General features: G+C 43.2%; 2 protein-coding genes across 2 annotated transcripts; one reads left to right on the forward strand and one right to left on the reverse strand.

Annotated features, from left to right (window-relative positions):
- Window positions 1–1,015: 1,015 nt before the first annotated feature.
- LOC107282720 (bolA-like protein 2) lies at window positions 1,016–6,039 on the forward strand. Its single transcript, XM_015810538.1, has 3 exons — window positions 1,016–1,170; window positions 2,307–2,404; window positions 5,749–6,039. The coding sequence occupies exons 1-3, from the start codon at window positions 1,096–1,098 to the stop codon at window positions 5,849–5,851; spliced, it is 276 nt and encodes a 91-aa protein (XP_015666024.1). The 5' UTR covers window positions 1,016–1,095; the 3' UTR covers window positions 5,852–6,039.
- A 3,669-nt stretch (window positions 6,040–9,708) lies between these two features.
- On the reverse strand, window positions 9,709–23,256 carry LOC107282721 (coronin-1A-like). Its single transcript, XM_015810539.1, has 10 exons — window positions 22,824–23,256; window positions 19,619–19,741; window positions 18,579–18,708; window positions 18,207–18,391; window positions 16,253–16,372; window positions 14,660–14,764; window positions 14,383–14,528; window positions 14,017–14,074; window positions 11,002–11,217; window positions 9,709–9,823 (listed from the first exon to the last, which is right to left on the reverse strand). Exons 1-10 carry the CDS (start codon window positions 23,148–23,150, stop codon window positions 9,719–9,721), a joined length of 1,515 nt encoding a protein of 504 aa, XP_015666025.1. The 5' UTR covers window positions 23,151–23,256; the 3' UTR covers window positions 9,709–9,718.
- Between the last annotated feature and the right edge of the window lie 1,999 nt (window positions 23,257–25,255).

Genomic DNA, 25,255 nt, shown 5'->3' on the forward strand with positions numbered 1-25,255 from the left:
CAATATTCCTCTCCGATCTACTGACCGTTTCTTCAAATGATATCTTGCTTACATTCTATTGGCGAAGGCAGCGAGATGTCCCGCCCACAGAGGGAAAAACCTATGCAGTGCCACAACTGGATTAACGTAAAAGGAGCTAATTGCAGGAATGAGCTCTAGAGATGCGAATAGAGGTGGCATAAAAAAAAAGTGTGGCCTGAGTCACAGTATAAACTTAGATTTTTTTTAAAATAATAACTTTTCACAAATTACATGTATGTGTCCTGTATATTGTTTGTAGTCCAAGTCTATACATTTACACAGACTTGCAAAGAAAGTTTAATCCATGCTAGACCAAGCCAAGTCCAAAAACGTTAGAAAATTTCTAGAAGTTTGGCACTCTGACAAATCAGCCCTCAATAGACCACATGGACATTAACATCTATAGACTATGCAAAAGAGGCCATCACCCAGCCCAAAAAGGAACAAAAAGTCCCAAGCCGTTCTCCATCAGCAATCAGCACCCAGATCAGCATAGGTTAACTCCAAGGTTAACTTCAGGCCAGCAATCAAATAAGCAATACCCCAATCTAGAAACTGTCAGAGGCAACAGTAAACAGCACAACCAAAGAATCTCTAAGATCGCCCCCACCAACATTGACATGGCAAGTCGCGCTAGAATATAAACTGGTAGCAAAAACCGCGCTCGTTACTAGCACTGATGATGTTACCTAGTTTGGGTAATGAAACGTCTGCAAGAACGCAACCAAGCTCAGAGAGCACCAAGGGCCCCTCAAAGAAGATTTAGGGCAGGGGTCTTCAAACTTGGCCCTTTTATGACTTGTGGACTTCAACTCTGGGAGTTGAAGTCCACAAATCATAAAAGGGCCAAGTTTGAAGGCCCCTTGTTTAGCGTCACTTTTAGAACCGGCTGAGCTTCTGTGCCACTCTTCGTTTGGTTGCTCTAGGGATGAAACCACCGGTGTGACGTATTGCACGTTGATTGGCTACATAAGATACAGGCCGAAATGGGGAGGATGTGACGTCACCCAGAGGCGGAAATGAAAGACCTAGTTACTGGGTTCTCTTTCATTGAGGGTGGCTTTTTCGGGCGCGATGGAGCCGTCTGGAGTTCTCAGCGCGGAGGCCCTGCGGGAGAGGCTGCTTCAGGGACTTGAGGCCGAGCACGTGGTAAATGGGAGCGCTCCCCATTCGCTGCCCGAAAGCAGGCAGTCCAAAGGGCTAGATTTAAGTTGGCACCCTTTCTCATCTAAAATTTGATTTAAAAACCCCCTCTTAAGCATTAAAAATGCTTTGCTGTTCTTTTGCAATGCTATTTTACGTTGCTTTTTCAAATATACGCCTTAATCATTTTTCAGATAGTTTTAGCCTCAGTTATCCGTAGTGGGCCGCTGCTTAAAACTCTATTGAAAAATGCCAATATTCCCCTCCTTTGTAAGAATAATTCTTCCACTGAATGGCTACAAGATACTCCTCCTCCTCGGACAGGATAAACCAGTTTTCATGACTTGATGTTTGCACGATGTGCTTTCCATTATCCCCAGCGAGCATAAGCTTTAGAATGCACCAGGTTGAGGAAAGATGGCTTTAAAATTTCCCTACTTTTTCAGAAGTAAATAGCATTTTGTTTTATTCCCTGTTACGGGGTTTGTATTATTAAGTTTACACTTTAAATCTTGCTCTTGGCTGGGGTATGAATGGGTTTGCTGTTTTTTAATAGGCTGCCATCATACCAACTAACTTAAAAATATCTTCCCAAAGTGATAGAATAACACTACACTTTCAACTCAAGAATGCAGGTAAAGGAAAAAGAAAAAATAGATAATGAGCAGCCTATAAAATTGGGCCAGACCAAAATGACTGGAGCTTATTTGCAGACCTAAGCATGTTTACACAGAAATAACTTTTATTAAATTCAGTGGGATTTGCTTCTTAGGATACCTTTAAAGTGTTCAGTAAGCTTTATTTTTTTAAAAAATAGACATATTTAGGATTATGATGTTATGGATATTTTTATCCTAAATTTTGATTTTTTTTTGAGACTTTTTCCTTTTTATTAAACTTATTTGGTGGGCACATTTCATTTTCTAATAGTATTCTGCTGATCTAATGCACTCTTTTCTGAGATCCCTTGCATTTTTATTCCCTGTAAATTGGCTTTTCATGTGCTTTTTAACATTTCCTTTCAAAGTTTTCTTTTCCATTACCTGTTTAGGTATAAATAAAATGTATTCAGGTTATTAAATTTATTGTTATGTTCTAAATAGTATATATATATGTGTACTTTTTGTTTTACACACAATAAGGAGGTAGAAGATACTACCCCTGGGCGCTGTGCTACAAGCTTCAAAGTTTTGGTAGTTTCTCCATGTTTCCGAGGAAAAGCACTATTACAACGACACCGGTAAGTAAGTATAGGAAGAACTAGCTTAGTCAGTGGATGATGGATTGAACGGTCTTTTATTTTCTTAATGGTTGGAGTTATCCTAACAGTTTTCCAAAATTTTAGAATATGAGGAAATGAGGACTACAAAATCAGGCATTCTTTACACTTATTTTCCATGCTTTTCTGCTCCCTCAGTCACATTTCTTTTTGTCTTTTGTTCCTCTATTGGTTTAATCTACCTTTGATTTTTAATCCCACCCTTCCCCTGAATTGCTCAGAACAGTGTAGATAATGTTCCTCCATTTTATTCTGCAACAGCAGTGGTCCTGTGAGGTAATAACTGATTTAGGCTGTCGAGCAAAATAAATGCACTCATATACACAGATGTATTCTTTCTTCTGGAGTTTATTTATTAAATACCTTTCTCATACTTTCATTATCCTGATTTAAATGTACAGATCCAGTTTAGAAATAGAAATGTATTGCAGCCATCTGATAAATCGCTATTAAAAGAAAAGTGTGCATTTCAAAATTGTGATTTCCCCCCCAGTATAATTCATACAATAGCTGCCTGTTAATTAAATATGCTGTGCTAATTTTAAATGCTGCCTAAATCTCATTTGATTATGGGAGATCAACATTGCATTTTAGTACCTCAAAATTGTATTCAGGCTACTTCACAACTTCTCTGTGACATTCTTTTTTATTTGGACCCTTCCAAATATTTTAATAACGAATGATTTATCTGCATCATTTTCTATTACATTATTTAAAATGTAAGGAAAAAATAGTTGAATATCCAAAGTGAGGAAAGTGAATTATGTATTTGAAACTACAAGTGGTCCCTGCTTAACCTTTGGCCTCTTTAACTACCATTTGAAGTTACAATGTAATTGAAAAATTAACTTTATGGTGGTTCTCATAGCTATGGCTGTTGCAGTGTCTCCATGATCATGTGATCAAGATTTGAGTGCTTTACAATCAGTGGGCATTGTAATCACACAGCGTTCTGTAGTCACATGATCTCCATTTTGCCACTTCACAGCTGGATTCTGACAGTCAAGATAAAATTGCAACTCACAGTCTTGTGATATGTCATTTAACAACTGCAGCAGAAGTGAGGTGATAAGATGTGATTGTGTGGTATCTTGCTTAATGACTGCATCACTTAACAACAGAATTGTCTCTCCCAATTGGGTTCGTTAAGAAAGAACTACCAGCAAGTCTTAATCATCCTAACTGGGACCGGAATTTCTGTCACTGAAAAAATTGTTTGTTAGTGTGACTGCACCACTTAGCAACAACAGTTCCAGTATACCTGGTTGTAGTTGGTAAGCCAGGACTGTCCGTCATTATGTAAGGCTTTCACTCTTTTCCTGCCCTGCCATGCTTGCCTTCACTCGCCCGCCCCCCCCCCCATCGCTGTCCCTTTTGGTTGTTCTGCTCCCTGCCACTCATGCTGCCCTGTCCTCTGCCTTGCAGAGTAGAGTCCAGGGCAGAGAAGGGGTACAGGATAAGCAGGTAGGAGGAGCTGAAGCCCATTCTGCAGTTGTAAATGCCGGCAGGCTGCCAAGTGCCCAGGTTTTGGTCAGATGACTGCAGGGGCACTGCAGCAGCCATAACTATGAGGACGGGTCATAAATACCATTTGTTCAGCACCATGCTTCAAAAGGTCACTGAATGAATGATTGTTAAGCAAGGACTACCTGTTCCTATAACCAGAATGGTATCAATTCTATTTGTTCCTAATGCCAAAAGGAAACATATATGATTTAGTTAATTTATGTCTGCCACAATCTAGAGCAGCAGTCCACAACCTTTCTGGTACCAGAGACCGGTTTCATGGAAGCCAATTTTTCCATGGATTGGGGGTGGGGGGGAGAGGGGGATGGTTTCATGTGCAGCCTAGATTCCATGCATATGCAGATGAAGTTTTGCTTGCTCACCCATCGCTTATGCGGCCCAGTTCCTAACAGACTACGGACCAGTACAAGTCCACTGCCCAGGCGTTGGGTACTCCTGATCTAGAGGATTCTCAGGAATGGTTCAGTGGGAGAAGGGTACGACTCTACCAGCCTGGACAAAGCATTATTTTAGCCAATATTGTTTCTTTTTAAAATATTACCTCTGTTGAAACAAATGGAAGTACTTATCACAATGTGTAGGGGAAGAGCAGGCAGAGCTGGGGGGTGGAGTTAAGCATGTCATCAGTTTAGAGTCCTTGCTTTCCCACAAGAGCTCTTAAGTCCAACCCCTCTTGAATTCCTTTGATTTTTATGTGGCACCAATTTAGTGTTGAACTTTAGTTGACCAGATCCGTGTGTAGAGGCTTGAATACATCTTCTATGCTGCAATCTTATGAATGGTCCTGATTTTTTTGGCCTGGCATGCAGCTTTAGTCTTGGTTAATTGAGAGTTCCTGTTTCTTCTTTCTTGCTGGAACATTTTATAAAACAGTTTTTTCTGTAAAAGGAACTCTGGCTGAACTTGCCAAGCAGTCAGCTGAGGGGTGGCACTTCCATCCCTTCTCCTTTTCAGGCTTCAGAGGCTGTTAGGATTGCTTTTAAATTGATCAATAGATTCATTCATAGAAATCTTTCTGGAAATGGGGTTCTCAGTTAGTCCTCAACTTACAACCATAATTGGGGCCAGAATTTCCATTGCTAACAAAGGTGCTTGCTAAGTGAGTTGCACTCAATTTTATGATCTTTTTTGCCACAGTTACTAAGCGACTTGCTGCAATTTTTAAGTGACTAACACGGTTGTTAAGTGAATCCAGCTTCCCCCCTTGACTTTGCTTGTTGAAAGCTATTTAGGAAGGTCATAAATGTTGGTCATATGAACCTAGGATACTGCAACCCTCACGGATACATGCCAGTTGTCAACCACCCAAATTTTGGTCATGTAATTGTGGGGATGGTGCACTTTTCAGTGCCATTGTTACTTCCTATGGTTGCTAAACGAATGGTTGTAAGTTGAGAATTACTTGCAAAATCATAATGGAGTTTATTTTGGAGGGAAGGGCAAATGAATTCAATGAATCGTGTTGACTAATCAAACTATTATGGCTTAGCCAAATATGCAAAGTTGCTTTATAACATCCATCTGTTTTATTATGAACATTAGAGATTGAATTTAAATTTGAAAAAAAATAAGCTTGGAACTTGGAGAAATGCATTATTGGCCAAGGGGCTTCTCCAGCACAGATAGAAGATAAGACTGGGATAACACAACATCTTAGGCCAAAATGAGCTTTGCCTATTTGGCTTGGTATCTTGTATGAACCAAGCTAATTGCAATTTATTCTTGAAACAATTAGTGATTTGTTTCCCAATTTTATTCCTTGTCTTGCCTTCCTTAAGACTGGTCAATGAACTCTTATCTGAAGAGATGAAGCTTATTCATGCCTTTGAGCAGAGAACACTGACTCCTGAACAGTGGGCAAAGGAACAAGAAGCTAAATGAAACAAGGTTCCCCCTTTTCTTCAGTGACAAAAGCAGCAAATAATACAAAGACCAAAAACTCCCAAGATGATAAAGAGAAAGAGCGGTGAACTGAACTTAGCAATGCTGGAATTGCTTCAGGGGAAGCACTGTGAAAGTTTGAAAAAGCATGAAGCAGAAAATAAAACCGGAGAAAGGTTATGAGTTAACTATTGTTGTCATCTGTTTATTTCCACATCAAGGAGACCCATTTTAATAGTGGGATTTGCATGGGGTGGGGAAAAAGTAGCCTTGTCCTACTAACAGAGTGCACTTTGTCTTCAATGTTAAAATCTTGAAAATGAACATGTTTTGAGTTCTTGATACTCTGGTTGGTTGTTTGCTTGCAGGCATTTTATTAGTAACTAGGTAACATCAGTGAGTGTGAGGTTTGTTCTTTATTTGCAGTAGCTTCCCTGCCAGTTTTGATACGTGTGTAGTTCCCATCCTGGCGATTCTTTGATTAAAGTACAGGTAGTTCTCACTTAAGTCATTCAAGGTCATGATGGTGTTGAAAAAAATAACTTTACAGACTATTTATAACTTTCAGTGTCCTTCAGTCATGTGATCAACATTACAATCAATAGGCGTTGTGCCTACCTTTATTTCTCCACCCGTCTTGCAGAACAAATTATTAGATAAGAGATTGCAAGAAAGTGAGCTCTTTGTTGTTCTACACATCAAAAGCAATGCAATTGTACAAATATCTTCTTTGTCTGAAATTTTTCAAGAGCTGTTTGCTTTCTTGAAATCCCTTTCCAATCTCGCTCTCTGCTGGGGGTGGGAAGATCAGGCAAAGGGGAGATTGCCTACAAAAATTGCTTGCTTTCCCAACCCACCCCTAACTCTGGCCGAGTGGAGAGATTGGAGAGGAAGAGATTTCAAGAGAGTAATGTAAGCTGTTTGTGTGATGTGTCCATTGGGCTCCCAGTGTAGTCACATTGTTTTCAGTGCATGCAAAAGAATAAGCAGGCATTTCAAAAAGGCAGGGGTGGTTAGAAGGCAAATAAAACTGGAATGTGTGAAGCTGATTTTCTAATAAGAAAGCAATGGCATTTCACTTAGTGGCGGAATTGCTTGTCATTCTAAATAAGGTTGTTATGTGAGGACTATATATTTTATCTCTGATTGTTTGGTATTGAGCCTTGCTTTTCTAAGTGTTGGCTGCTGGTGGGGATCAAATGATGCATCAAAAATGTATCACTTATGCAGATACAAAAAAGCAACATGACCAATTTTTGGTGAGAACTCTCTCTTTCTGTCTCTGCTTTCCATTTCTTAAAAAGTTCTTTGTAGGAGGAGAGCTAGGTTAGTCTGTGGTGGCAAAAACCAGGAGTCTGGTAACAGCTTTTCCAACCAATAAACTTTATTAAAAGACGAAAGCTTAATAGGCACTGATATCAGATCTCAAAACAAGGACAAAATAATACCAAGATTCGATCTGCCAGGACATCGTGAGAGATCCCAACTTTTTTTTTTTTTTTTTTAAACAGGATTTTTATCAGCACCATTTAATGAGAAATTCTTGTGCTTGCATAAGTCTAAAGCATTCAGGCAATCTCAGGTCTCAACAATAGATTTTTAACATACTGGAATTGTTAATTGATAGGGTACTTGTAGCCTCTCATGTATCATCTATATCAGCATAATCAACTTAATTTTTCTACCCTTTTTCCTCTATCTCCCTCCAATTTAAATTAATTTAACACTCTATACATCTTACGAAGTGAGCTGCAGCTCACCAAAACTTACGTCTTGTAATAAAACATGGTTACCTGGAAAAGGTCCTTCCAGGCTCCTCCCAATGTTAAAAGTCCTGTAGGGGGGGATGAGAACTCCTGCTCCTTACTCTTATTTCATTTTGGAGGGGGGAAAAAAGCCATTACTGGCAGTTTGTCAACTCTTCATATTGGCCCCCATGCTTAAATCAAGAGAAGGGCGATCTATATGAATAGGATTGTGGGTTAAGTAATAAAATTAATTCTATTACTTTTGAAGGATTGGTTGCAAATCATTGGTGAATACACAAGGGGAAAAAAGATCTCTGAAAATGGGCTAGACAGTTTCATGGAATATAAAGTGATCAAGTGGCTCGTGGTTTTAATAGCTCTGTTGGGCATATGCAGCCTTTCAATATCAGACATAGGGGGAGAATTGCTCCCTTCCTTTCCCTTTGGCATCAACAAAATGCTGGATTGGATTGTCTTAAATTCTTTCTGGAAGTCAACTTGCTACATAGGTAGTTCTTGACTTACAACCATTTATTCAGTGACTGTTCAAAGTTACGACGGCACTGAAAAAAGTGACTTATGACCATTTTTCACACTTCTGCTCTTTGTAGCATCCCCATCATCACAGCCACTTGGCAACTGGCATCTATTTAGGACGGTCGCAATGCCCCAGCATCACGGGATCCCCTTTTGCGACCTTCTGACAAGCAAAGTCAATGGGGAAGCCAGATTCACTTTACAACCGTGTTACTAACTTAACAACTGCATTGATTCACTTAACTGTGGCAAGAAATGTAAAATGAGGCAAAATTCACTTAACATCTGCCTTGCTTATGAACAGAAATTTTGGGCTCCGTTGTGGTCATAAGTAGAGGACTAGTATAAGTGGGACCAGAATTTCCGTTGCTAAGCAAGGAGGTGTTTGTTTAAGTGAGTTGCAGCCAATTTTATGACCTTTTTGCTGTTGTTAAGCGAATCATTGTAATTGTTAAATGAATCATAACGGTTGTTAAATGAACCCAACTTTCCCCGTTGATTTTGCTTGTCAGAAACTGGCTGGGAAGGTGAAAAATGGTGATCATGTAACCCTGGGATGATGCCACCATTGTAAATACATGCTGGTTGCCAAGCACCTGGATTTTGAGATGGTGGGGATGCTGTAACAGTTGTAAGGTCTGGTCCTAAGTTACTTTTTTCAGTGCTGTTGTACTTTTGAACGGTCACTAAATGAATGGTTTATTTAGCAAGGATTACCTGTAGAAGTAAGCTATTGCCATGTAGTGGCTGATGGTTTTAGGCTTGTGTGGTTACTTAATGCTGTTTGATTGTGTTTTGGACAGCAGGGGCAAAAAATTGGTCCCAAGAATAACCACTATTTAAAACTTGAATAAAAAAAGGTCTGCTACGTAACTTTTCAAAAATTTGAATGAATGAAAAGGTTTGAATGAAATACGTAGATGCAAAACTATTCCAAAGAAACAAGGATATTTTATTGAGCAGATTTCCCCTCCTCTCTCACACAAAGGTGGGAATCTGCCATCCACCAGGTTTGCTCCCTGCAATTCTCAGGTTGAGTTACTGACCAAATATCTAAAATGCATACCAATAAATCCAAATGCTTAATCGATAATCAGTTAAATATTGTAGCCCTTTTAAAACAAAAGAACCCCCCCAACCATGCCCTTAAAAGCAAAATCTAAGAAACGGGATACGCAGCATTTTTTTTAAAAAAAAAAAAAGTCCAAAGGAAGACAATTTGTTTTCTAAGGGAAAAAGCAGAGCAGGAACCAGAAAGCAGAGACCAGAACTGAAGGCCTGGGAGAAACGAGCCTGCAGAGTTGTAAATAGATGGGCTATCATCCTGAATGCCTTCACCGAGGCTAAGCAAAGAAGTATATTTCGTATCTTTTCAAGGTGGAATCTGATAACTCAGAAAAAGGGCTCTGTCTGGAATAGATAAACTTGAGTTTCTGCCCTGAGTTTAGGGTGGATGAATCTTAATAATGCCCTGAGGATCCACCCATTTAAAAAAAAATATCAAAGGGGCTTTAAAAGGCCAGTGAAATAAAGTCCATTGTGACTCATGAAGAACCGGACTGGCTAAGAAAAGAGAGAGAAGCTATTTCTTCACAATCCTCTCCAGCTCTGAGATGCGTCGCTCCTGTTCCGACACAGTAGCTTGCAGTCGTTTCAGATCCTCTGAGAGCTGATCTAAAGCTGGACCCTAAAGGACACATTACTTAGTTAACATTATTGTGTTTACTGACAGAATTGAAGAGCAGATTTTATTCAGAAAAAAAGTTTGTGCTATCGCTCCTTTAAAGTAACTTACAATTTTGACTCAAAGCATTTACTTGTCATTGCTCTAAGATTTCCCCACCAGCCCTATGCTAAATCTTCCTTTTGGCCTAATGTCCCCTTTAAAAAATTGATTGCAGGGTGCATGACTAGAACTACCATTAGTGGAGAATAGGGATCTTTGCAAAATTCTTAAAATTAAGCCAAATTCTCCCATTTATAAGACTTTAAGGGACAAAGATTAAAAAGCTGGGCTTCATCTCTTCCAGTAATGTCAAGTCATCAGGTATACTTCCCCAAAGCCTTGAAGGACCACAAAAGGCAGATACCTCTCACAGGATTAAAGACAAGCCCTCCCCACTACCCACAAAGATGCATATAGAACGTTGGGTGATCCTCCAAGAGAAATTAAGGACCATGAAGGTCAATGGATTGTTTAGGCCAGGGGTCGGCAACCTTAAACACTCAAAGAGCCACTTGGACCCGTTTCCCAGAGAAAAGAAAACACTGGGAACCGCAAAACCGTGCGTGCACACACGAGGGGAGGGGGAGCTTGATTGAAGAGTTTAATTAAAAAGAAATAGAGACTGCTGTGTATGAGTTCTCCCTCCCTCTCTCTCCAATCTTTTGTTCACCTGGCAGCTGGCTTCACGCTGTTCTCGGACAAGCTGACACCCATTCTTATTGGGCTGGCTCTCTCCTGCCCTTGGTCTGCCAATCCTCTTCCCCCACTCAGTGTGTGTGTGTGTGTGTGAGAGAGAGAGAGAGAGAGAGAGAGATGCTGCTTTCTGCTGCTTCCTGCTGAGACACAGCAAAGGCAGGAGCCCCGCCCAATAAGCTTGTCAGCTTGTCCGAGAACAGCAGAACAGCGTAAGATCACTCTCTTTTTTACACACAAACACACGCATAGAGAGAGAGAGAGAGAAGGGAAGCGCAAGTGCCTCTCTCTGTCTCTCTGCAAATGGCGGAGGAGGCTGAGAGCCGCAGGAGAAGGCTCAAAGAGCCACATGCGGCTCCAAAGCCGCGGGTTACCGACCCGTGGTTTAAGCCAATCCTAAACCAAACAGTCCAGAAGACCTAATCTAGACCTTTAGGTTTTCTTACCCCTTGCTGTGTCCCTTCGTGTGGAAGCTGACTTCTCTTGGGCCCCTGCAGGAGAGTCTGGTTGACTTTGAACTCTCGGCTCTTCTGGGGAGTGTAGCCATCCTTGAGGGAAATGAGGATGGGGCTTGCGTCCTTGCCTGCTAGCCACTGCTCTGAGGTCAAGGCAGGATCTGGACCAGCTGTGTCAGGATACAGGTCCTCTTGGAACAGGTCTGACTGCAGAAACCATACAAAAACACAGGCTCGATATTACAACGAGGAAGAGCCTCTTCCATCCAGACTTAAAAACAGAAATTTAGCCTCTCACTACACATCTCAAATCTTAATATTCTATTCAGGCAAGCTTTTGTCCAGGTAGTCCTTGACTTACGACCACAATGGAGCCCAGTGAGATTTTGCCCATTTTACAACCTTTCTTGTCACAGTTGTTAAGTGAGTCACTGCAATTGTTAAGTTAATAGCATGGTTGTTAAATGAATCTGTCCTCCCCCACTGATTTTGCTTGCCAGAAGGTCGCAAAAGGTGAACACATGATCCCGGGACACCGTAACTGTCGTAAACAGGAATCAGTTGCCAAGCTTCTGAATTTTAATCACATGACCCGAGGGGGGAGGAATGCTGCAACCATCGTTAAGTGTGAAAAATGGTCATAGGTCACTTTTTTCAGTTCTGTTGCCACTTTGAAAAGTCACTAAACAAACGTGGAAGTCGGGGACCACCTGCATAGCCTCCAGGAGCCAGATCCAACCTGACAGCTAATTAAACATTTGCCCAAAAGATTGTAGATACAGAAGGGAAAACTTCTTGTTCGGTGAGCAAACGGCTACCACTGTCTCAAGAAAGTGGGAAGATGGCTTTGCAACTTTTATTCAGGGATAAAAGTTACACGTGTTAATAAAGTTAAACCAAGACTCTAATAATTTTGGAATAGATGAGCTCTCTCAGTGAATCAGTGCATTTACCATGTTTCTGTAAGGATCACAGGTTTGAGAGAATCACAAGCTATTTAAAATGATTTACAGTACGTCACCTTTACAACAGGATCAAAAATGGGAAAAGCACACTAGATCAAACCAAAAGATCCAGTGGTACATTAGATGCTAGGAGAGGCTCCCAAGCACTATATTGTCCCAGAAACAAGAGCCCCCCTTTACCAACTATCACTAATTAACAGGCTGCCTAGAAGGTTATGGGACTTAAAAATTCAACATTTCTGGAGGATATCAGCTTGGGAAAAATTGATGTAATGGTCATCTACAAAATTCCTAAATGGAGAATACATAGGCTTCCTAAATCAAGGCTCCCTTTTACAATGATTGGATCCACACAAAGCCATATCCAGCAACCGGGAGCTTTCCCCCCCCCCACCCTCCTTTTGGGTTTTGGTGGGCTGGGGGGGTGGGGCTGGGGAGAAGAGGGGGAGGAGGAAGAATGACCCCCTTTTGGTGGAGAGCCTCTTCAAGGTGCAGCTTGCTCAGGAGGAGGAGCAGCCCTGTGTGAGGACGGCTCTTTTGCTAAATGAGGAGCCCTCTCCCCACTTTTCCTTCAAAGCCTGAAAGATAAAGCAGCCTTCCATGCCCTGAACCTCCCCGCAAGGGCCCGGGAGAGGAACCTCCCGTGTCCATTCTCTAATTCAAAATAAAGAATGCCGGTGGCAGCAGTTCTTCCTTTCAGGGAAACGGTGTCAGTGGTGTAGACCTCATTCTTACAGGACTGCCTATGCAAGTGCTTCAGCGCCCTAGCAGTGCCTCCCCAGGCAAACACATATACAATATGTTCTATGTTTGCTGGGTTTAGATTTAGCACATTGTATGAATTAGCAATTCCGTTTCATAAACTGATTTATTCTATAAATGATATTTGCTCAACCAACCCTCATTAACAAAGCCATGACTTGACATGACATGTGAACCCATTATTTTGCACTCTTCCAAGTAAATCAGAGGATTCTGACTCCCAGTTGACACCTTTGCTGCTTCTCATTAAGTTTCCTGGCTTGTGTTTGCTGGAACTGCCGAGAAAGGACTGTGTTGTAGACTGGAGTAGATGATGTCATATCCCAGTGACGGCGAAGACCGAGTGCCCAAACTGCAACCCAAAACCCACTTATGCATCGTCGGGTGGCGGGTGGGTGTGGCCCATTGGGTGGGCATGGCTGCAGTGGTAACGGCAGACTGGGTGGGAGTAAAAAGTTCAATCAATCAATTCCAACTTTGCAAGATTTTTTTTCCCGTGAGAAGTTGAAATTGATTGATTGAACCTTTTTTTTTTTTTTGCACACGATGGCGGAGGCCTAAAGCGAAAAGGTTTTATAAAACCCAGCTGAAGGCCTAGGACAGAGGCGATGGCGCGCGTGCCCACAGAGAGGGCTTTGAGTGCCGCCTCTGGCACCCGTGCCATAGGTTCGCCACCACTGTCATATCCCTTCCACTTTTCAGAGAGGGCTGTTCAGTTTTGACACAGATGGCCTCTTTGACCCCTCTTTCAAACCAGGGGTCCTCTCTTTTGAAGACAGCAACATCCACATTTTGGACAGAGGACCGCAATTCCAAGGAGGCTCCACACCCATTTGCACCACTCAGGTGACCTTGAGGACACAGATAAACCTCCAAGTGGCCTCAACGACTTTCTAAAAGAATGCAAATGACCAGCTGTCTGGAAGGAGTATTAAATCCTTCCATTCCCCACCATCCAGTCAAGCTGAAGAAACTTCTTGGATAAGAAGCGAAATGTCTTCAAAGAAGTCCAGTTGCCTCCTGAAAAAGCACCTTTGGGATATTCCTGTCTGCCTGCAATCCCTCAGAAATTATCCACAAGAAACACAACCTTGACAACTCTGATGCAGATGACGCCCACCTAAATGGATGAATGGTGCCTACGCAGTTTCCTAGAGAGATGGTCCGTTAGGCTCAAAGAGACTCTAGTCTCAGCCCTTTCCTTCCCTGCTATGAACTGTTTTCAGTTGTTCTCCCAATGCTTTTTCCTACCAATCCTAAACGGTCGTTCCACGCTTACCTTCCGGGGCACCGTCATAGCGATGGGCTCACATTTCCTCTCATGTAGTTTGTAAAATCTAGAAGGAATAAAAACTGATTCAAGGAAGGAGAAAGAAAATCCTTTGGAAGGGTCTCCTTAAAACAAAAAAGTCCCAGGCATTATTTTTTGCTTGGCCAAAGGAATCTGAGTGGTGGATTGCAACAGAATACAAGAAAGTTGTCAGGTTTCTATTCATGGATGAAGCTTGCAAAGGTTTTGTACCGTTGCTATTTGTCATCCTCACTTGATTACCAGTGTTTCGGGGGGGGGGAATAGGGTGGGAGACCAGTTACATCACTGTGAACCTCTTGGAGGAAGCAGGTGAGAAAAACACACATTCTCTACCTGGCAATCTCGCACTTGCTCACATCCAGCCCTCGTTTGGGCATCCATCCGCCTCCTCGCTGCGACTCCTTGGAAGTAAACATGGATAAATAGTGCACGTAGGGAGCTTCGCCGGTCAGCTCGAAGTATCGGATGCTGCTGTCACCCTGCAGTGGATGTTGAGGTTTTTGAATTTCTCCTTATTAAAGGACTTCTCACTTGAACCCCCAGTTAGCTCATCCAAAAGGCTGCTTCTAGATTTGGCATTGCTAGTCTCTTCCCTCCACCCAGGACTCACCTTGCCAGTCAGGTAAACCACGTTGGTATCTGGGTCATAGTAAGGCAAGAGTACACCACTGCTTGTGTCCAGCTCCTGAAGAGTTAATGGTTCCTCAGGATTTCTCTATAGAGGGAGGGAGGGAGGGAGGGAGGGAGGGAGGGAGGGAGAGAGGAGAGGAGAGGAGAGGAGAGGAGAGGAGAGGAGAGGAAAGGAGAGGAGAGGAAGGAAGGAAAGGAAGGAAGGAAAAGAAAGAAAAAAGAAAAGAAAGATAGAAAGGAAGGAAGAAAAGAAGGAAGGAAAAGAAAAGAAAGACAAGAAAGAAGGAAGGAAGGAAGGAAGGAAGGAAGGAAGGAAGGAAGGAAGGAAAGGAAAGGAAAGGAAAGGAAAGGAAAGGAAAGGAAAAGAGAGAGAGAGAAGAGGAAGGAAGGGTTTCAGAAAGACATTTGTAGTGTTAGTCTGGGATAAAACTTAAAAACTAAGAATAAATTCCTAGCCAGAGTTAAACTGAGTTAATTAAGACAAAATCCCTTCGAAATGTTTGCTTGCTTGCTTCCTACATCCCGCCTATGTTGCCTCTTCTCATCCAAACTGCATTCCTTTCCCAGTTCCTTCCCAGTTCCTCACAGACGCTTCCAGTTTAGCCTTAGTTCTACTTGCAGAAAAAGCATACGCTTCTTACAAAAGATACTCGTGGGTTTCTGTGGTCTTAAGAACAATGCAAAGAGCCGGTGTGATGTAGTGGTTTTAAAGCGTCAAGCTAGAAACTGAGAGGCCATGAGTTCTAGTCCCGCCTTGGGCATTAAGCCAGTGGGTTGACCTTGGGCCAGTCATTCACTCTCAGCCCTAGGAAAGAGGTAAGGGCAAACTACTTTGAAAAAATCTTGCCAAGGAAACCGAGGGGCTTGTCTAGGCAATCACCAGGAATCAACACTGACGTGAAGGTAGACACCCCCTCCAAAAACAAGAACAATTATCCAGATTTCTGAGCAAGAAACTCTTGCTCTCTGGGCAGAATTTCAGCATGTCCCTCCATCAATAACAGGGCGTCATAACTGATCTGCTTTACAGGGTTGTTGTTAAAGACTTTGATGGTAAATGAAATGTGTTAAGCATTTAAAATCCTATACAAACTACAGAAGGCCCCTGCAACACCAGCGTGAATTTCCTCTTACAATGTCCTTGTGTCTACTTTGTATACTTTTAAGAAATTGTTTGTTGTAAAAAAAATTACAATATACATAAGGGAGAGGATTTTGATGTTGGAACTTGCTTTCCAGCAACCTCTTTCTTCAAAGCAAGGCTTTGGCAATATCCATGCCCTCATTTTTCCACACTGCTCTTATTTCAGTGTTTCTCAACCTTGACAATTTTAAGGCATGTGGACTTCAACTCCCAGAATTCCACAGCCAGCAATGCTGGCTGTGGAATTCTGGGAGTTGAAGTCCACATGCCTTAAAATTGTCAAGGTTGAGAAACACTGCCTTATTTGAATGGTAGGGGCTGCCCACTTTTCAAATCTCTTGAACACTCAGGCAGCCTCTGCCGCTCAAATCTTTGGAAGACGTTGCCCAAACGCCACCTATAAAGGTGTCCCCCACTCTCTCTGCTCACCAGGTCCCACAGGGCCACCTGTCGCTCGCTCATGCGGCTGAACCCTGTCGTAAAAAGCTTCCCATCCTTCACAGTCGTGGCCCGAACTGGACGAGAGCCCTCGTGGGCCCGTGGCAATTCCTGAGGGTGAGACAGTGAGACAAATGAGACTTTCTTGAGGAGAAGGAAAGTTAAATCACATCTGAATAACCAAATCTCACCCACTTCTTGACAGTGAGAAGTCATCCCATTTTGTTGGGTCATCTTCCAGCCTTCTATCCCAGCACAAAATATCTCATTTGCCCAAATTAATATTGAGGGGAGAGGGTACTCTCCCCTCAATATTAATTGTCTGAGCAAAAGGAAATATTTCTCCATGATAAATCAATCTGGAAGACGTGAGGATGGCCACTAGTGGCTTTTAAAAGCAGACATTAATGTAACAAGAAATACAGGTAATCCTCAACTTACAACCAGTGGTGGGATTCAAATAGGTGAACAACCGGTTCTCTGTGTGAATGCTGCTTCTGTTCTGGGCCTGGGCAACCAAAATTTAGCTACCAGTTCTGCCGAAGTGGTGCGAACCGGCTGAATCCCACCACTGCTTGCAACCATTCTTTTAGTGACCATTCAATATTACAACGGCACTGAAAACAAGTGACTTATGACTGTTTTTCATATTTACAACTGTTGTGGCATTCCCATGGTCACGTGATCAAAATTTGGATACTTGGCCACTGGTTCACATTTATGACGGTCGCGGTGTCCTGGGGGTCACGTGATCGTCTTTTTTTGACCTTCTGATAAGCAAAGTCAATGGAGAAGCCAGGTTCACTTAACAACTGTAGTGATTCACGTTTAACAACTGTGGCAAGGAAATGGAGCAAAACTCACTTAACAACTGTCTTGCTTAGCAACAGAAATGTTGGGCTCAGTTGTGGTCATAAGTCGAGGACTGCCTGTATTTTCATTAGGGATAATTTACCAAGGCCTGTAGGAAATACAACAACCTATTGTGATACAGGTTGCTCTCAACTTAATGACAGTTTGAAATTACATTGCACTCCATCCTATGCAATCATGTGATTGCAATTTAAGACTTTGCAACCCGCTTGCATTTACAATGGTTTTAGTGTCTTGCCGTCATATGATTTCAATTTGCAGTCTTCCCAGTCAGCTTTTGGAAAGCAAAGTCAACTGGGGAATCAGGATTCGCTTAAAGACCATGTGATTTGCTTAACGACCACATGGCTGGCTTAACAATCATGATAAAAATGGTAGAAAAAAAATGGATCCAGTCATATGATGACTTGCTTAATGGCAGCACTGCTTAGCAAATGCAATTTGCAAATGTCGTTAAGTCAGGGTCTATCTCTGCAGACTGCTTCTATTAAGGCTTTCACATAAACCATTCCAAAGTCAATCTCTATCCCATCAAGTTTTCAGATTTTGCATCAGTCAATTAGCATTCTGTGATGACTCAGCCTATTCTATCCTCCCTAGCTTGTTATGGGGCTACCTCTCTCTTTTTCTCTACAGATGTTCTGAGATTTTCTCATGAATTCTTTGGTTAAATGAGGACCAAACAACTGAGATCCCACATTGGGGATAAATGCTAACAAGCAAGTCTCCAGATTCAAGCAGAAGCATGCTTTGAATTTACAGGTACAAAAATCAAGGAATAAGTGATGGCAACATTTCTGCAACCTTGTGACTATATACTTTAAAACATAAATCACTGAATTAGTTCATGGCTGGCTGGAAACTTGGCTCTCCCTACTGCTGGTCTTCAATACCTATTAGCCAACACAGACAAAAGTAAACAGCATTAGAAGAACAGCAGGCACTCCGTTTTGGGGACCAGACAGATCTGCTAACTCAGGCAATTATTGATCTAATTTGTATCCTGATCAAAAATCAGCCCCTTCTGGACCTGCCAGTTTTAGACTTTTCAAAGTATGAAAGTTTTTCCTACATTTGCAGTGGTGTCCCCTGCTCGAGGGTCGAAAAGCCGCACGTGCTTATCCCGGCAGGCTGTGCAGAGCAAAGAACCGTCCTGGTTCCAAGCTGCGCTATAGATGACATCCGGATGCAACTCATCCAAGGAAATGGCCGCTTGACCAACACTCACATCCCAGACTTTTACGACATTGTCGCAGCCTGTAGCAGATGGGAAGAAGACAAGACTCATGAATAGGAAGGTGGCAGTTGTTGCCCTGGGCCAGGGGTAGGCAACCTTGGCTCTTTTATGACTCGTGGACTTCAACTCCCAGAGTTCCTGAGCCATAAAAGAGCCAAGGCTGCCTACCCCTGGCCTGGGCCCATCTTTGGGCCTGATTTTCCTTACCTGCACTCAGCAGGAGGTTCTGGGCTGTTGGGTGCCAGGTCACAATCCCCACCCTTTTAGAGTGGCCTTCAAGAGTCACCAGGGGTTCATTCAAAGATCTTGTAAGACCCCCTTCAGGCACCGACCAGACCTAAAAACATGCAAGACAAGAAGTAAAGAAGATTGTCAGAGAACTGGAAAGAAAAGGCACCCCCTACTTTGCCAGAAAGATTTTCTCATCTCATGTCTGTCTGCCTGCCTGGGTGGTCAAGTCCTAAAAGTGACCTAGACAAGAGTGGGGCTATCTTTAATATTTTGGAGATGATCTAGTTCAGTGCCTTGAATTGTTGCAGAGAACAGATTGCATGCAAGTCACTCTGGAGCACAGGAGGCAAACTGTGAGACATATTGCTTGGAGATGGTAAAAGATCCTTAGATAACCTTGCTTGTCTGCCATCCAAATTCCCCATTCGGGTTATATTTCCCTACATTTGACACTTCTTTAAGTGCCCTTATCTATAGGACATTTGTTTTTCCCACAATTCCCTGCTCTTTGCCCGCTCGGACTCCTCTTTATCTCCCAGAATGGGATGTTCAGCTTGTCACTTCTCTTTTCTTCCCTTTTTCTGCTGACTCCTGATTTTTCTGAGGGAAAACAATTCCAGCAAGAATTGTTATCTACCAGTTGTAAGCCTCAGAGGGGGTGGGATTATTATGGGGAGCTACTACTGAAAAAAAAATAAGATGGCAGGTTGGATGAGGGCTAACAAACTCAATGTTCTCCAAATGCATTGGAGCACAACTCTAATAAGCCCAAGTCAAAAAGGTGGTGACCCAGGATGACAAGAGTTTAGTCCCAATCCCTAGTAGCCTACTGCTACTTTTAAAAAATCTGTGCACAAAAAAATGTTCTTGTAAGCAACAAGGCAAGGTTGTGACCAGTGATGTCCTCAAGAACATCAAGTGCCTCTGGTTTTGTGGTGTCCAGGCAAACTGCTCACTGGTGCCCTGAAGCCAGTCCCTTCCCTCTCCTTCTGCCTTTTATTTATTTGACCACTTACCATAACACTGCAGTCCTCAGATGAGCTGGCAATAACATGGTCATTGTGGGGGCACCACTCTATGTCTAACACAGGAGCTGTGTGCCCCGAGACCACAGGGTGGGCCTTATCCAGGCGACCAGTCTGCAAAAATAAGAGGAGAGGGAGAGAATGAAGGTTGTTCTGATGCATCAGAGATTTATTTCAAGTGGCAACTCTTACTTTCCAGTGTTTGTGCTCCGTTTTTCTGTATTCCATGAAATGGGCATTCTGCTTCGAGAACATGGCCCATGGGAAGCCATATGATGAGAACCAGCAGACCCAATTATTCCTGGGCTCATTATATCAGCATAGGTGATCAGGGAGAGCAAGCAATAAACTGACCACATTCATTTCCCCCAACCTTCCTGTGACAAACATCCAGAACTGAAAGAATGCCTTCAAAGGCCTATCGCAAGTACAAGTTGACCAGCGTCATCCTGCCCCAATCTCTTTAATCTCCATTGCCTTTATCAACAGATGAGAGATAAAAAGGGTAGCTTCACACCATGCACACCAAACTCTGGTTTATAAAATAAAACACAGAGAAGCATTAATCAGATCAATCACTCTGAAGTAGATCTGACTTCAGAATTAGAGGGTGCTAAGGTCAGCAAGGGTACGTGGTGGTCTAGTGGTTAAGACTCTGGACTTGTCGACTGGAAGGTTGGCAGTTTTGAGACCCAAGCACCACATGACAGGGTGAGCTCCCGTTACTTGCCCCTGCTCTTGCCAAGCTAGCAGTTCGAAAGCATGCAAGTGCAAGTAGATAAATAGGTACTACCGGTGGGAAGGTAACAGCATTCCATGCGCCTCGTCATATAATGCGCCTCGACATATAACAGCATTCCATGCGCCACACGACCATGGAAGCGTCTTTGGAGAATGCTGGCTCCCTCGGCTAGGAAACAAAGATGAGCGCCATCCCCCAAGAATCACCACTGGAGGAAAATCTTTACGTTAGCTTTACCTAAGGTCAGCACTGAGTTATCCCACTTGCATTTGGAGGGGGTGGGTGAATGGGAGAGAAACAAAGGGGCCCAGGGGGCAGGGGTAGGCAACCTTGGCTCTTTTATGACTCGTGGACTTCAACTCCCAGAATTTCTGAGCCAGCATGGCTCAGCTTGGAAACCTCTCCCTTTCCCCTCAGCATGACTGGCTCAGGGATTCTGGGAGTTGAAGTCCACAAGTCATAAAAGAGCCAAGGTTGCCTACCCCTGGGCTAGAGGAAGACCCTTAGCAGGTAGGGAACAAGGTAGAAGCCTAACCATGTTGCTGCCCAACAACTTCTGAACAGGAAGAGAAATTCTCATAAAAAGTTTGGTCTGGCAAACTAATTGCCAGACCAAACTTTTAGCATCTATAGCTAGTAGGCATTTGAATTTTTGCACCCTCCTCCTTTACTTCCAGTTATAACTGCCAAGATCCTTCCAACTCTTTCTTAATTTCTGTCCCGCCCACCCACTTTCCTTCTTTAATTAGCTCTTTTGCAGGCACGTCTTTATAGTTCCTTCTTTCCACAGTGCCATCTAGCCCAACCTCTTCCCAGAATCCCACATCTTTCTGCATTCAGGAAAAATAACAATAGGGTTGGCCAATTTTATTTATTTTTACCAAGGCACCGTTTCTATGCCTTTAACCGTAGCTGTATCTATAGACATTACTACTGTCTCTATTTTTATCTATTTAGTTTATACGACACTTAACATGCTGAATCATTTTCATAGCAAATCACAACTTTTCACTTGTGACAATGTTGTTAACATCACTCTCTATTAAGAGAGTTGGAAGCAGGCAGGCCTCACTGCTGGGAGGGGGAGTTGTGGGTTTGTTGTTTTTTTTTAAGTTTGCTTTTACTCTTTTTTTAAATGGTTGGCAAAGCCCTTAAGCACCTAGTGTAGACATGTCAAACTCGCAACGTCATGTGACGTCTCGCAACGTATCGAGACGGTTTTGCCATTGCCGGCAATGGGAATCCGGCCCGCGGGCTGGCAGTTTGACACCCCTGACCTAGAGCAACAAGACTTGAGGATCTTGCAACCAATTGCTATCCTTTCAGCAATTCCCACAATTTGAATTTTAAGATTTCCATTCCCCCGTTCCCTCTCTTTCTATGATCTTCCCATCCATTGCCTCCAAGAAGCAAGAGTTGATCGGGCTGGAATTCACAACCTGGAATCCAGGAAAAACATTAGGCCAGTGGGTTGAATCTACTGCTACTTATCCAAATGGGAAAAAAATGGAGATCTTATGGCCACCAGCCTGGTTTACTTGCTGTCTGTCTTCTACATTCTGCTCCTCTCCTTTCCCACACTGTTTATTGCTTGCCGTCTCTGAAACCTCTGCATGTCATGCTGAAGTCATGAGATACATCCTAGGGGCAAGCATAAGATCCTTGCCAAGGAAGACTGGAAAAGCAATCCACTGTCTTCATCTACATCTAAACTCTGATTTTGAAAGGGGGAAAATGTAACGGCTAGAGTAATTCATAACAACGGTAGTCATCATATTTGGAGGAAGTTTCACGTAGCTATTGTGGCCTCCCAAGGAGATGCTTAAAGCATACAATCAGACTGTGAGAAAGAGAAGTTACACATTACAGAAAGCAGGAGAGGAAGCCAATCCCTGCTACCAAATATAAAGCTCAGCTTGTCAGAGAGCATGGGGAGCTCTTGAGGAACCAACTTGCAAGCTTCCATTTTTGAATGGATTAGACCACAGGGGTGAGAATCAGGACTGCTGCGTTTTGGGTTCAACTACTGAAGAAATGGAGTTTAGTGTGAAACTAGAATCGTCACGAGAAAGCACAGAGGAGAACTTTAATTATTGCCAACCAATGTCGGTTCTTTTTCCTCCTGCTGCCCCCAAAGCCACTTCCTCTTCTTCATTTTTTTTTTTTTTTTGCATTTTATTTCCGTAACAGGTCCTAACCATTTAAGGTAAAAAGAAATCAGCAGTTCCACCAATCCCTGGCCCTTTCTTGCACGCTGTGCAAGTCCCCAGAAAACCACAAAAAAAGCAGAGGACGGGTAAGAAGCCAGAAGTTAGATTTGCAGTTTTCTATAGGATTCCTCGGCGAGAGACTGCATTGAGCGCAGCTGGGAAGAAGACCTGGGATAAACCAAAAAAGCTTTGAAAGAGGTCTCAAAGTGAGGGGAGGGGTTGTTACGAAGGTGGGGGAGGGCACCTTAGACAATGGCAGGACCAGGAAGGCTCCTCCACCACTAGCCTCCACGACGATGGCTAAGAATTGGGGGTTGACAGAGCAAAAGTTCCCATCCCATGTCATCTGAGAAACACGGATGTCATCATAGCATTGGTCAGCCTTCACCGGTTGTCCGTAGACATGACGGAACTTACTGGACCTCACAACTTTGCGGCTCATGGTTCCTGCAAAACAGCACATCGTTAACCCCACACAGTCATCACTGGGAGCATGCAATGACCACCACCAGCACCATTCCCTTCTTGAAACCTTGAGCCCAGGTGAGTCGATGATGGCCCTGAGCCCCATTTCACCACCTGCCCACCACGTGACAGCCTCTGCATCTCGGCCCAGCACCAACCCCACACAAAAGATCCATCTGGGATCAAGAAGATCTGATTAAAGTTGCAGCTTCTAAGGTCGTGCAGCTGCAGAAGATCATCGTGCAAACCACACCTCCTGCCCTAGTAGACCCTCCAAGGCCCAAACCTCACCCAACAGAATAGGAGAGCTCTTCAGATTACAGTAAATCTGAGGAACTGCTGCGTTCAAGTCCTATGCAGGACAACTACCCCAAAGGTCCCACAAAAGGAGTACGGTATGCAGCCCAGTTGTTAATTCACAAATTAGCTCCACCAGATCTCAGAATTATAAATAAGTAACACGGATGAAACCCTTAAATCCACACATTTCCTTCAATGGAGCTCAGGATATTGCATATGGGATAATTTATATTATTCTCACAACCATCCCAAGAAGCAAACCAACTTGAGGAATCAACATTTCCAAAAGACTAGTTAGTTGGCTTCACCATTGGGGAAAATGACAGCAGATCTCTCTGGCCAAACCCCAGGCTTTATTTCACCCCTCTCTGAGGTCTTCCACGTGCTGGACTATAAAACATCCCCCCCCCCATCATTTCCAGCAAGGACAGCTGGTCATCAGGAGGGAGAAAGCTCCTGTCTTGAGTATGATCTAAATGAAATGACGAAATAGCATCCACTTCCAAGGCTGCTGGCTGATGTGGGTGGAAAGAAAATGCCTTCCCAATTCTAAATGAGTCAAAGTGCCAATTAAATCACAGAGGAAGGACTTCTGCTGTCTGAACTCTAATGCAGAAGTGTGCCCCCCTGTGACCTAGCTCATAGGGCTCTGCGCTTTGCCCATCGGAGTTCTAAAGCCAAGACAAAAATCAACAGCGCAAGAGTCTCCTTGCAACCCATAGCTCTGTCAGCAAGAGCCCCATCCACACTCCAATCCATTTGGTTACACACACAACACACACACATGTATCCTGAGCACTCACCTGCACCTTCCGTAGCTGATGTACCACACAATGCATTAGGACTAGAGCGCTCAGGGTTTTTAAAAGCCATCGCCCAGGAACAGCCCTGGGAGGGCTATCTCTTAAAGGGCCAGCACACAGAAAGCTCACCACCTCTGCTTGTCATACTTTTTCTCACTTCCTCTCTTCCTTCCCTCCCCCCCTCCTTTCTTTAGCATCCTTCAACCTGATGATGGCACAGAATTGCTGCTTTATTTGCACAAAATCCTGTACAGGCATGAGAGATCCCAAATGAGAGGGGAAATTATTGCTTGTTAAAAGAATTGTGTGCTGGTTTCCAGACTGCAACGGCCTTTTCTTTCCTGCTTGAAGAAGAGCCTTGCAGAGCCCAGAGACTTTCTAACTAGCTACAGAAAAATCTTATGGTGTTCTATTTTACCTCAGTAACTACTGTAGTGTGAGGCACTGTTTCAAATATTTGCCTCTCTTCCTCCCTGACAAGTCGGGCCACAACACTTCCAGAAAATAGTACCAGCTACAAAACTGAGCTCCCCCCAAAGCATTAAACAGCACCTATTTTTAGCCCTCTTGTGTGTTGCTGTCTCGTTCAGGTGAATAGAATTGCCCCACAATGTCACCCAGTTTGGAGGCTTCACAAAAGGCTAATATTTATGGGCACACCGAGGTATACCCATCACTGTTTGCACCACTGCATTGTGTACCAGTTTAAAACTTCAAGGGCAGCCCCATACAGTAGTGATCAAGCCACAAGAGGACTTGGGTATGAGTGTCTGTTTATAGAGGAAACCCACCATCTTAAAAAGAGGCTATGCTAATTACGGTAATAAGGACCTGAGAGATTGTGGTATTACTATTACTATAGCAGCCCTTGACTTAACAACTATTTATTTAGCAACCATTCAAATTTACAACAACACTAAAAAAAGTGACTCATGACCAGCCTGTACTTATAACTGTCACAGCATCCCCACATTCCAGTAGTCAAAAGTCAGGAGCTTGAAAAACAGGCATGTATTTTTGATGGCTGCAGCAACCTGGGGTCCTGCAATCATAATTTGCAACTTTCCCAGCCAGCTTGCAACAAACAAAGTCAGTGGGGGGAGCTGGA

This window comes from Protobothrops mucrosquamatus, unplaced genomic scaffold (genome assembly GCF_001527695.2).
Source record: "Protobothrops mucrosquamatus isolate PMUCROS unplaced genomic scaffold, P.Mucros_1.0 scaffold11, whole genome shotgun sequence".
Lineage (NCBI taxonomy): Eukaryota > Metazoa > Chordata > Lepidosauria > Squamata > Viperidae > Protobothrops > Protobothrops mucrosquamatus.